Consider the following 13620-nt stretch of genomic DNA (forward strand, 5'->3'; position numbering starts at 1 on the left):
CTTCGACAAGCATTCGATACGATTCTGCAGCAGTTTTCTTCAAATGGTAACAGAAAATCAATGCTGTCCGCAAATCGTAGTTTCCAGGCACAAATTTTGACATGTTCAACGCTGTTACAAACTATGCTGTTGTATGAAACTTGTATTGTTCTGAGTCGAAAATGTTTCTGAGATGTCAACAAAGACTATCGGCATCAATGACGCAGTTTAGTGATAACTACGTTATCAGCTAGGGCCATCTATATGCAAATTCCGGTTTCATACTTACATGCCTGATATAAGTAAATTGCGAAGTTGAACAAATAATTGGGAACGTTACCTGAATGCAATGAGATCGTTTAATAGAAGTACACAATAAAATACACAGGAGGAACGTATTTTGGGGGGGGGGAGGGAAACGTTTAGAACATTCAGAAAAAAAAGAAAAATTAATAAAGGATTCGTATATAGAACGGAAGTAATAAAATGTAATAAATCTTTATTCGTTCCACTTTTTAAATTGTATTTATAAAAATATAAATTTGCATGAACATCTGCGGTCTAACCTTCCCTACATATAAAACGTAAGTATTCCTATTTCTCGTTATTTATATTCCATACTCGTACAATGTTAAAAATTACAAATACGTAAAATTCCACATCCGTTACTATTATGTAAATATTATTATTTATAGACGCGGAGAATATGAAAACCTAAAAATAAAATTTTCCATTGAAGGGCTACGTCGGTATACGCGGTGACGTTATCGAGCAAACGTGATTCACCGAGGCCAAAAAGCCTTCTTTCATTGATGCAACGAAATGTTGACAGTGTGAATTTGACAGCCATGTATCTACCCAGGCGTACGATCGATGAGTTATAGAAGCGTGACAATTCATTAGGAATTTTTAATGATACAATTCGTATCGACTATTGTCTTTTTTCATTGTGTTTCTGTTCGGCGTATCGTATGAAACATTACGAATGTGCTTGCGTTAGCGAAATATCGCGATATCGGAAGTTGGATGTATCAACAATGCGTGTATTTATTGGGATTTTCATGCGTTACGCCGAATGAATGTTTAAGTAATTTCATCAGTACAGAGGCAATCTTTTTTCACGAAAAGAATTTTCGTATCGTACAACAGAATCCATCCCAACGAAATTGGTAAATATCGTGTGCAATAATTCCGTAGCTTATTTAAACTGAAATGTCTTCTATATTTCTATAACTGGCCGGACCGCTGAATTTACCTTCAATAGCATTACCGGCATAGTGAATTAAATTCATTTATTTTAGGCGAAATCATGGAAGAACCTATAATTGATAAAAATTATCGTATGAAATATTCCTTTTTAGTATTCATTCTCGCGTTTAATTATGTAACATATACACGTATGTCAAATATATCTGTTCGATACACCATCAAAGCCACGACTCTAATTAAAAGCTTCCAAATAAATCTCAAAGAGAATTTGTCATATTTAAATTCAGTAGGCATAATGACTGCTTAATCGCTTTAGATCAAATTCTTTTGCGCAAATCGTAAGACACAATTTTTACTGCCTATCTTTTGTATTTGGAAAGTGATTGTAAAACTTCTGTATTTGAACGTTTTGTACAGAATGCTCGCTACGTAGCAAATTCTTTAGTCGGAGTTCCAATTTGTCAGCATTTAACCGTCATAAACGTCCTCGTGAAAAATACACGCTGATCAGCTTCGTTTTAAAGCAAACTTATATGAGAGTATACATCTAATAGAGAAACTTTTTATCAACTTGAACGAGAAAGAGAAAGTGTTTTCTGATGCAAAGCCAGGCGTAAAATAAGCCGGAAACAAAGTTACGTCATTGGAAAAGTTAACATCCTACGAAATGGCATATGTAGTAGTTCCGGAGTGCAGCCACTCCGGCGAGAAAATTGCAGAATTTCGATCCATCATTTCTCTTGATCTTATTTGGACTTTCTCTTTTTTCTTTTTTTTTTTTTTTTTTTTTTTTTTAGCGCAACTAGCCGTTTCGTTTCCACGCCTCCAAGTAAAACGTCATCAGAATTTACCGTCTCCTGTTCCGCTTTATCTGCCAGATACGTTATTTCTGCGACGGCGTAATTCGTATATACGTTTAGCAGAGCATTACCGGTGTCTACGAGCGTTATTTATTGCTTATTCCTTTCAGTCCACAGCAAAACAGTTGTATACGAGGAACCGTAAACTGATCCTAAATGTACAACAATATTGCGTCGCAGCCGCGAACGCCACGCCGCGATTCTCCCACTCATTCTAGCTGAGAAAATTGGAAAACTTGTCCATTTTAGTCCGATGGAACAAGTTTGCCTATCTATTTATCCGCGTAATTAATTTCGTTGGTAATTACTTTATCGAGACGGCCTTTTCAGTTTCATCGTTCAAGGGGATATTGAAAGAATGCATGCAAATTCAAGCTACAACTATGTAAAATGTTGTAACGGAATTAACGGTATGGTATGATATGATTTTTTAATGCTGATCGTAAAATGTTTGCAGCCTTTGAATAACATACAATATTTTGCCTAAATTTGGAAACTGAAATCATTTTACATTTAAAAAAGACATTTCGAATGATACCTTAAGTGATGACTGCGCTTAGTGAACAAATTTTTCCATTGTTTAAGTACGATTATTATTTTAACTATGTGTACGTATCTACACCGTAGGAGTTTACTCATTTACATTCAATTCACGTTACGTTCAATCGAATGTACGCATTCTGTATATATAGAACAATATTTGACCCTCATTGAATTGCTAGCATTGTAAATGCTCATGTGTAATATGGACGAGCTCATATGTACAAAGAAAATAATTTGATCAAAGTATCGAGAATGGCTGTTTCCATCGTAAATGTAAAGTCAAGTTTGTATGTAATAACTGCCAAACATTTGCATCGCTTAATTTCAACAAGCCTTTATCTATATTAATTATTTTTCTATAAATATTTATGTAAATTTTAATGGTAATGGTGGTTAATTCCTGTCCAGCGGTATTTGTAACATATATCGGTAATTTTGAATACACTCGTCCGTAAAATTTCATTATTTTGTTACGAACCTTTCGATTATTCTGCTTTTCTGTTTGAATATATAGATTTAGAAACTACACTTATCGTATTATCGTCCAATAGAATCACAGAATTGATCGTTGCTATTTATTTCCCGCGAAATGAATGTCACAATTTTTATTTCATAATGGAACATATTTTGTTCTGCCATTCGAATACAGAGATTTTCAATTGAACACGTCGATCGGAACGTTTCAGCGATACGATTCAATCGCGGCCCACCATTTCCACGATAAAGATAAAAAAAACAAGCAATACCTCAAACATTCTTCACCGATACGTCGTTCCCCTTTCAATTTTAAAAGGCTCTCAAGACTCCACGGAACCTTTTCAAAACGAGCGCGTGCCATTACAGGCGGGAGAAAAAGGCCAAAGAAACTCAAGACTTCGGTGATTTTCCATAGCTCGAACCCCGATCAATTTCGTCACGAGATCATAAAATATTTTCGGAAATTGAGCTGGCAACGATATCGCGCAATAATACAGAGGGAAAAGTTCGGAGAACGTTAAAGCAGGGCGTACGCGTTTCATCGTAGCAATTACTATTCGCTCGTTCAGAGGAATTCTCCTTATGTGGTCGGGAGTTTTTTCGCTTACCCGCGTCGAAAGAAACTTTATCACGTACTTACATTTTTACACCTACTTACAGTTTATCACTCATATTTGTACACTGCCGCCACCAAGTATACTTCTATTTTTAATAAACCTTTGATATCCGACATTGATATCTAAATTATGGATTTTAAGTCGGCCGCATTTTTAAAGAAGATCGTTAACGTATTAGCAGCTGCCTCTATCCTACAAGATACCAAGTCAAACGGGTTATTACGATGTAACTCATCCATAACGTTTGCCAATGTCGAGCAAAACATAATACTTAAGATTTTTCACCGAGGACGTATACATTACACGAAAGGCCTCTATGAATGTTCGAATATTTGCGTGAGCCACTGTATACTTATGAGCGACAGTGTACATCCAGTGCTGTGCAGGTGCTCCGATAATTTAGAGCACTTACCGGCGGGTGTAGAGCATACGAAAGTAGGTTCAGTATATAAGAGCATGCAGATACATCACGTACCTTGTTTTACGGTTACACCTAAGTATCGTGAAGAGGGTTAGAAGGGGGTAAGGGTGCGGTAGTGCAAAGGCTTTCCACGCAGCAAACTTCTCAACGGAGCTAAGTCCCGAACACACTCGGGATACTGTTGTGCTGATAAAGGTTACCATTGCGCGCGTTCATGAGACTTCGTTGGTGTTGTTGCACCCCGTATTGCGCAGGATAGATTTACATTGGTAAACACTGTCACCCGGGGACCGTGTACAAATTGAGATTAAAGTTAAGCCGGCTCGAATATTGGAATTATTCGTCCTGCCGGATTAATCGAGATCAATTAAAGGGCATTGGACTTAGGTAATGGTCACCAGCAACCATTTCTATAGATACAGTTTCGACGAACGTAAACGATCGCGAGAAACGTTGAGGAAACTGCTAAAACTTTACTCTTTGTCACATATGGAACAGTATTGTACGACATACGGTTGCTTTAACTTCGTAAATCGAACGTTCATCTACGCTAATTCTATAGGTCAGGGAACATTCGCTTATTTAGTTAATTCACTAGCATCCTTATTTGCTATAGTTAGTTATTTTTAACTTAGCATCAAACTTCTTTCTACGAATTACGAGACGTTTCTTATGATTTCTGACACTACAAATTCTGGAAATTATATTCCAGTTGGAAGATAGCAAGATTATCTGCTAGAGAAGATGGTCAATCATTTTGACTGTAACTTTTCTCATTTTAGGCGTAGTTTTAAAAATATGTATAATAACAGTATTTCGAAACATTGCCGTTGAATACTTTTTCGTTGAATCAAATTCAATAATTTTTGTCGTTAATTTCACGATCAATGGATTGCTTTTTAGTGAAATGCTGAACGTACTGTACAACTGTAAATATTAACGATCAGTTGCCCTATATATATATAATTTTCGGGGACAGGAGTAATTAACGTATTTTATTTCAAATTTCATGCATGATGAATTGATACATATTATATCACAAAGATGATATAATGATTTCAAGTGATTGCGAGATGAATTTATTTTAATAAAGTATAATTTATTTGTTTGCTTATGTTCTGCCATACTTCGCGCAAATTAGAAATCAAATACGATTGTGCGGTAATTTTTAAAATGATATATCGATTGATCGAACCAATATATTACATTTTATATGCAGAATAATTTAATAAAAATGCGAAATAAAAAGAAAATCAAATTTCTGCGAAAAACAACGACACCTGAGATTTGAATGTTAATTACTTATTAAACAGAATGATCACGTGATTGGGTAGTCTTATTTTATTGCCACTGAACAGAAAAAGGAGGATATCATTTTCGCATGAGTGAAATATCGCATATTATGTAATTTTTTACAAATAACACCGTATATTCTATTTTTATAGATAGCTGAAATTCTCAGGGCATTCTACGTAAAAAAAGAATTGGGAGTATTAGAAAGATTATTTAATTAAAAATTCCTGAAGCAGCTGAAACGCTTCGTGGAAACGTACATCGTTCCTGGAACGCAATGAAGAAGCGTGTCAGAAATCTTTTTTAATAAAGATATTTACATAAAATATCTCATAAATTAATCATGCCAGTTTACCTGAATAATGTTTTATACAGAATAACGAAATGTATGAAAGATAGTAGCAGACAATAGAACGCATATGGATCATTACATCCGCAATAAAACATGACCGTAGCAAGAAGTTTCCTTTCAGTCTTTTTAGTATAACATTTTCTCTTATTGCAACGAGAAACTGATATGAATTGCATGCTGTAACATCAATAGCATAGATGTTGTTTTCAACAAATGGATATATATGGTTCCACAGGGTGTAATTCTCCATAAAACAGACAAATGGAGTATAAAGAATAAAAACTTTTTAAATGTGCTTTCGTTTTCGAAAAAATTGATTTTTCAAACATACGTTTACGTTATATGAGCTATCGATATCCACCGAAACACAAGCATACTTCGTACAATTTCGAAATCGACTTTCTCGAAAACGATACCACGATGACTTTCGATTCTTTGAAATCGTTAATGTTTTTTTTTAGATCGTCAATTTTTAATTTTTTTATACATATCTACCATGTATCGCACGGTAGTTAAGAGGGAGAATTATGAAACTCGGAAACGTTTGAAGTTTGCAAACTGTGCTTCCACTTTCTTTACCTGCTGTTTGTTTGGAGAACAATGTAAAATAAGCATCGAATTGCGATACACAAGAAGAAAGGAAATATCAGCTGCTATGCGCGAATATCGATACGAACGTCAAAGTGAAGACTGGCGAACTCGTATACAAAGGCTGGATCACCTTGTACTTGTCAACCGAATAATTTAGTTTAGTGCTTCTGCTCATAACCCGGGGAACTAGTTTTCATGAAAAAGATATAAAGTTCGTCTCTCCTTCGAGCTTTCAGGACGCGCGTTACACGCGGCTGATGACTCCGAAAGTACACACAACTTGCAAAGTTTATGCGACTCAGCCGGTGAAGTTATATTCGAAGAACTCCCGGAGAAATCATATCGCAGCGAGTATCAACCGTGTTGTTCGAGACATCAAAATAATCTGTTTGAACAACAGAAACAGTACCTATGCGCCGCTATTACGTTTGCTTTTCTTCGTCCGTAGAAAACTTTCCGGATAAAGTGAAATTTTACATCGGACATCGAAACCTCGAGGTTTCGTTGCTTCTCTACTTCGATTTATACATGTTTTATGCATGTCAATATCGTATATATCGTAGCGCGAAGTGTTTTTTCTATACACTACGATTTTATTGAAAAAATATTGGATCTTTTATACTGGTAAAATAGGGTATATTCAAACTAAGCAATTTTTACTCTTTGTTTGCAATTTGTTTACAAGGAACAATCTCCAAATCAATAATAATTGATATTCCGATAAACGAGATTTTACTGTACGAATGCGTGTCCCTTGATATTAATTTGATTTTAAATAAACAAGTACGTAGAATAATGTGAATATAATACGTCGGATCCAAATCAATGTATCGCCAACTGTAATTATTCATCTGTACATGATTTATATATTGTTCAATTATTTTGTGTCTGATACCATGTAAATTGATATTGATACACATGTCCAGCTACTAAATACCAGACATTAGATAAATTTCGACGGATCATGAATTAATAATTATCGCTCGCCATTAATATAATTAGAGGAATGATCAATTATAAAATCGATAAGTACGATTTACCAGTTATTCAACGTATAATTCTATTTGCCTATGTCTTGTTCATTTTTTCGAAAATTATTATCTGTGAATTGTAACAGGCTAACGAATGACAAAGATTATGCAAATAAATGATATGTTAGTATACAATACGTATCGTATAACATGTGCACTACATACGATAGACTAATTGGCAAGTTGATAGGTATTTTGGATTTAGTTACATTACCATTCCACAAGCGAGAGAAATTTTGGATTGCTGGAATGTTCCGGACCATTTAACTTTACAAGACACATTTCTCTCAGTGAGAGCTGATTTTCTGCTGAACCGCTTTCTAGATTTCGACTATTAAAACTTTTACTACCTAGCACAAATGGTAGAAGGGATAAAGCAAGTTCGAATGAAAAAAGCACGTAATAACAATGACTTTAAGAATGTACGAATAATAGGAATTGTAACGAACGGTTTGATATAGCCAACAATTTAGATTAACATAGATCATTTCCTATGATGTTCCAAGATTTATATACCGAGAAGAATAAAGATCACAATTTTAACTAATTTACTGAATATCTTTCTATTGGGTTGGCGACTAAGTGATTGAGGATTTTGTCATTTGACGCAATCACTTAGTTGCCAACGCAATAAATATTTGTGCAAGATTGGACTAATTATAGCTCTTAATATACTATTACATGTAGTAGTAACTAAATTAATCTACGCGACTGTATATTATATTTATATGCTTACCTTGCATTTAATTAACTGCATAACTCTGACGTCTCTATATTCAAAACATTCATCGTACTTACGTGACGTACATAATTAAAACAAATTCCCTATAAAATGTGAATTTACGACACTTTCAAGATTCTCAGTATTCCAAATATGAAAATATAAATTCCAATAGACTACAGCTTCTACTTCCCTATTTATCGAACTCAAAATATAAAAATTACTAATGTCTACAACAACAATTGCGAACCTTAAATTGATAATTATTATCAAATTACTATTGTAATCATGTTCGTGCGTATCAATAGCACCACAACTCGAAATAATTCAGAGAGATTGCAAGATCATCGGAACCATGAAAGGGGCAGAGATGACGCAAATAATATTTGCCCATTGTTTCCCAAAGTCTATTTTTTTTACTAACGTTATATGTATGGTAAATAGTTTCTTGGAAGCTTCCAAATAGCTTTTCGCTTTTACTGAAAAACTTATTCGAGTTGTCTCACTTGCAAGGTACACGTACAATATAAAAAGAAAAAAAAAACGATCCTAAAATGTCAATTAAAATCTCCTCAAGACCGTCTCATTTACTTTAGTCGTCTGATAATACATTTATATTTTTTCAATCTGGGCTATCGAAACAACCAACCGTGCTAATAAATCGGCACTCCTTACTTTTCCATGCTCAAGCATATATCTTGTCCGTCGTTTCTATGAATCCTTCGGATTATCTCCGAAGTAGTCACTTACCGACTGAATACTATAGGACGATAATCGGATAAATGGAAAATTATTGATTGAGAGGGATAATAAATCGACGACATAGAGTGATATACTTACTGGTAGCGCTGACAGCCGGTCCGATGACCGAGTGCTTGGGGTTACCGGTAACGGCCCCTGGGACGACCTTGTCCGGCTCTGAAATACATTATTGTAATTATCCTCGGAATATACAGTGCCGTTAATTACAGTTGGGAGTCGCGTATGCGAATGGAACATGGCCAATCTACCTTAGCAAACGGTCCCCATTCATGATTTATTACCTCATAAATAGTCAACCGGGCAAACCATCCTTATTCCGCTCGCAATTTCGTTTACGACGCGCGGGAAAACCTTCATTAATCATGCGATCGTTATAAAAATTATTATCAACAAAATTCGACAATGTCTTCATTTAACGAAGGGAACAACAAGACAAGTGAAGCGACAGAGAAACCGGCGTCAATGTCAAAAGGTCGTTAATTAATTTGACCGCGATTAACATGTCAGTAACGCGTAAGGAGGTTGAACCAACAAGGGATACCAATGTTATCGTCCGCGTAATAACGAATTTATGCAAATAGACTGTCGCACCGATAACACGTTCCAAGGAGGTGGCAGATTTCGTGCTTCGTTGGTATTTCTCGAACGAGAGCAGCTTACAGAAATTATCTAAAGGGTTAGCAATTGGGTGGATAAATGAAAAGTTAAAGAGCAGTTTAACCAAAGCTCTGCTTTACGGTATGTCGGAAAGCTGAGAATTCTGCTTTACCGATAGGGCGAACGTAAGGGTTGAAAGCTTCTCGCAAGTTCTGCTTCGAAGCGCTTTCGCGTTTGATCTCAGCGACACTCCTCGTGGAGCTTGCAAAACGATTACTCTGATGAATCTATGATACCGACGACAGAGACTGCAGAGTATCGAATTTGACAACACTTGTTCAATAATGTTTCGTGCTTATCTATTTCTAAAACCGAGAATTATCCGTTCTCAAAAACTTAAAACTCAGGGGTATTGTTATTCAGTCAGTTTTGTTATTACGTTAAATTTTATTGTATAATCTGCTTTACCATTTCCGGTTAACCGCGATACATAAATCATGAATTATCATAGAAAAAGTTCGAGCGACGATAAATATGAATGAAACTATTTTCCCAGGATTTTTCAACAGAAACGCATTTTATTTTTATCGCATAGCATTCATCAAACAGAAGAACGATTATTCCGTAGAATGTTATTGCAACTTCTGATTCTGATTAAGATTAATAGGTAGCCGTAACTTTTTACAGTCGAGAAAAGATTTTCGCCATTCGTCATTTAGAAACCACAAACTTGCTTAACACTGGTGAAACGAACTTCGCAGAAATTTCGAACAATCTGAGATGTCAGCCACGGAATCACCGTAAATTTCGACTGCAAAAGTTGAGAAACACGAGTGAACCGGGCGTCGATTAAACCACGGAAATTGATGCATGAAAAATGAACGAGTTCTGGTAATGACAGAAAATTCCAGAGAGTTGATTGCAATTCTACGATGACAATTCGTACGCTAATGATTCCTTAAGACTTTGGCTTTCAGCGACTGCAGCTCGAAGCTTTTGATTATTCAAACAACACGGTATGACGGAAATTCAGATGGAATCGAGGGGAAGAGATGGTTTATATCGGTGGATTTTCATAATGTCAGGAAACAGTGTCTTTCGTTACCCACCAGGATGCGGCGCATCGTCCAATGGCTGGAATTGGAACATCGCCTTGAAACCCTGGCCCGGCCACTCGGAATTAGCGACGAACTCGACGTACAGGTCTGACCCGGTGCTGAGTACTTCCACTTCCGTTCCTTGGTTGCAGAGCACAGCTATTGTGGGCGCCCCTGAATCCGTACCGTCGTGCACCCTGATTAAATCCGCTCTATTCAGGCAACTGTAACAGAATACCTTTCGTTAAAAGCAACTTATTGGTATGTTATCCTATATCGTGAATAACCAAACCAAAAGTTGAGTGATTCATTTCGTCCCTGGCAACGCGACGCGTATAACGTGTCTATGTCATGAAGCGATACATATCGCCGAATAACGCAATTTTCTTACGATAATAAGAAACTTGTTGCTTTGACATGTTATTGGTTTGCGTAAAAGAAGCAGCGAGGATTTCTTCCTGCGAACTTCAATCGTTAATTCGTTAGGTACTTTCCACGATTTCTCTTTAATCGATTCCGATCTATTCGCATCATTTCTGTCTCGGCTGTTGCCGCGTCGACGACGATGTGGCTTGCGATTTATCTTATTTATTTCATGGCTTCTAGATGTATTCAATTTGGGTAATTCGACGTCTTTGGGAGTGGAGGCCGAATGCTAAATCGATTGTTATGTAAATTCGAACGTTTCTCATGGATGTCGCGACCACAGGGAGATGAAAGTAAAATCGAACGAGAAATCTTTTCTGATGTGACCCGTTGTAACGAGATATCCGTGTACGCGTAACGATTGAAACAGGGAAAGGTGCAACTCTAGCGTTTCTATGAAGATAAAAGTTTTTAGAGTGCAATGAAAAATTCCAAAGTTTCGTATAAATCGTGAAATGAAACGAAGCGACATTCGCTCCGTATACCTTTGTCGCTCTTCCTCTTAATTAAATGTTTGTATTACGATTTGACAGCTTTCACATGGCAGTAAAAATACGAGAAGAAACGTAGTATAAAATACGTAGCACGAATCGTTAATTTTGGAGAAGCATAAAAGTGAAAAAAAAAACATTAATTTTATTTCGTTTTTACCGAAATGTTTTATCGTAAAATATATTGGTATTAAGTTAGTTTCTCTAGAGGCCACAATTTATTAAATTTTACAATTATCGTAAAGTGTGAAAATTAGGGTTAATATATTAAAATACGATAGATTATTTAAATACTTTAACTCGGAGTGGTCGGTAGAAATGTTGGAAGGAATTTAAGAGTTCAATTAAATTCTCGTTTAAAAATAATTTAAGAGTTACGTTCTATGTAGAACGTCCTGTCCTGAAGCGTTTCTATTACAACTGTACAGAATCACCATCCTTATCATCATTTACTTCTCCGTTTTTTAACATTTCAAATTAATTAATCCACGTTGTAACTCGCGTTTGCTTCAAACTACGTCCGGTTTGTGAGAAAATTGAATCTTATGTAACTAACTCTCGTTCGAAAAATAATAGATTTTAATCTCGAGATACGATTACAGAAATACCGAGATTAACTTTCTCTAAAAAAAATTCTATTTTGTAAAACAATCAAAATAAGACCCACTATGAACATGTTATTTTCGAATCCATTATTCAAGAAAATATAAGTAAAATTTCCGAGTAGTATAAAAGCGACCGAGCAAAAATAACTGGATCAATAAAGTTAGAAGGCCCATATTCGTCAACGGGAGATAGTTAATCCCTTTAAAGTTTTCACTTATCCGCAACAAGATTTATGCGTGAACACGGTTTTTACAGTGAACATGTTTTACGGTGAACATCGGCGGTACACGATACGAAATTTCTTAGAGCGCTCGTGATAAGATAAGTTTCATGGTTTGGTACAATTTGGTACTATAACAAACACGATTATAGTAAATTTAATGCTGTACATCTAGATATATTGTGGTTTCTATTAGCAAAATGTATAAATAGACTGGTGCTTTTATACATTTATGACAAATCTGGAAGTACAAAATTGCACATTAAAATGAGAAAATATATAAAATAGCCAAACTATAGTGCTTCCTATAATACTATAATAATATAATAATAAATATTCAACATAAATATAATGATACATAAATCAATTTTCTACCAAGGCTCGAACCTTGTAATTATATTCCCAAAAATATGAATTTGCATAAAAATCCATAGTCTATATATACAGGGTGGTTAGTAACTGGTGGTACAAGCGGAAAGGGGTTGATTCTACGCGAAAAAAGAAATCGAAAATATAGAATAAAAATTTGAGGCTTTGTTTTCGAGAAAATCGACTTTGAATCTTCGCTCGGTATGCGTGCGGTACGTTATAACGGATCTCACTGTAGATCGTTGTCTCGATGGAAAAATTAAAAAAAGGAAAAAAGTTTAAAAAAAAATTTTATTCTATATTTTCGACTTCTTTTTTCGCGTAGAATCACCCCCTTTCCGCTTATACCACCAGTTACCAACCATCCTGTATATATATTTATATAATACATAACATAATATAATATAATATAATATATATAATTCGCATGGTAACCAACACTTCAGAAGACGCGAAAAACCTCGTCCATTCATCGACACGTTCGCGCAGTTTAAGAAGAACCCCCAAGGTCGATTCTTGGCTTAAATACGTACTATATGTTCCTCGAGATGTGCCCTTCAACGGAGGTGAGATAATTTACCTTCGAGTGACTCGGCTCGTTGCGAGATCTCGTGGAAAAAGGTGCAGAAACTGAGACAGAGAACAAGTGGTGGACGAAAAGATACAGAGAGGTTGGAAGAAGAGAAAGAGAGAGTCGAGGTCGACGTCAAGGGTTTTAGACGAGAAGAGTTAAAGGTGAAACTGCAAAGATACTACAATGACAAAAGGAACGTCGCGTCGGTGAAAACGGGGATCGTTGGCGTAGGCCAGAAAACACGACGGAAACGACCAAAGGAATGGGACGACAAAGAAAGAAATACGAGAACAGTCTTCCATCAATAGTCGACGATTCTCTTTATAGGTATACGTGAACTACTTTGCCCAATCGAATGGAAGAGAATTACACCTCACGGTAACG

General features: G+C 35.8%; 1 protein-coding gene across 3 annotated transcripts in view; it reads right to left on the minus strand.

The window, feature by feature from the left end:
- Positions 1-13620, minus strand: part of Sol1 — a 529381-nt gene that overhangs the window by 276858 nt on the left and 238903 nt on the right. For all 3 annotated transcript variants that reach the window (XM_076625163.1, XM_076625165.1, XM_076625164.1), the window contains exons 7-8: positions 10563-10774; positions 8935-9012 (exon numbers count right to left, since the gene is read on the minus strand). In XM_076625163.1, coding sequence (XP_076481278.1) covers positions 8935-9012; positions 10563-10774 — 290 coding nt within the window. The remainder of the gene's footprint in view (positions 1-8934; positions 9013-10562; positions 10775-13620) is intronic.

The sequence above is a fragment of the Bombus vancouverensis genome, chromosome 15 (assembly GCF_051014615.1).
Source record: "Bombus vancouverensis nearcticus chromosome 15, iyBomVanc1_principal, whole genome shotgun sequence".
Lineage (NCBI taxonomy): Eukaryota > Metazoa > Arthropoda > Insecta > Hymenoptera > Apidae > Bombus > Bombus vancouverensis.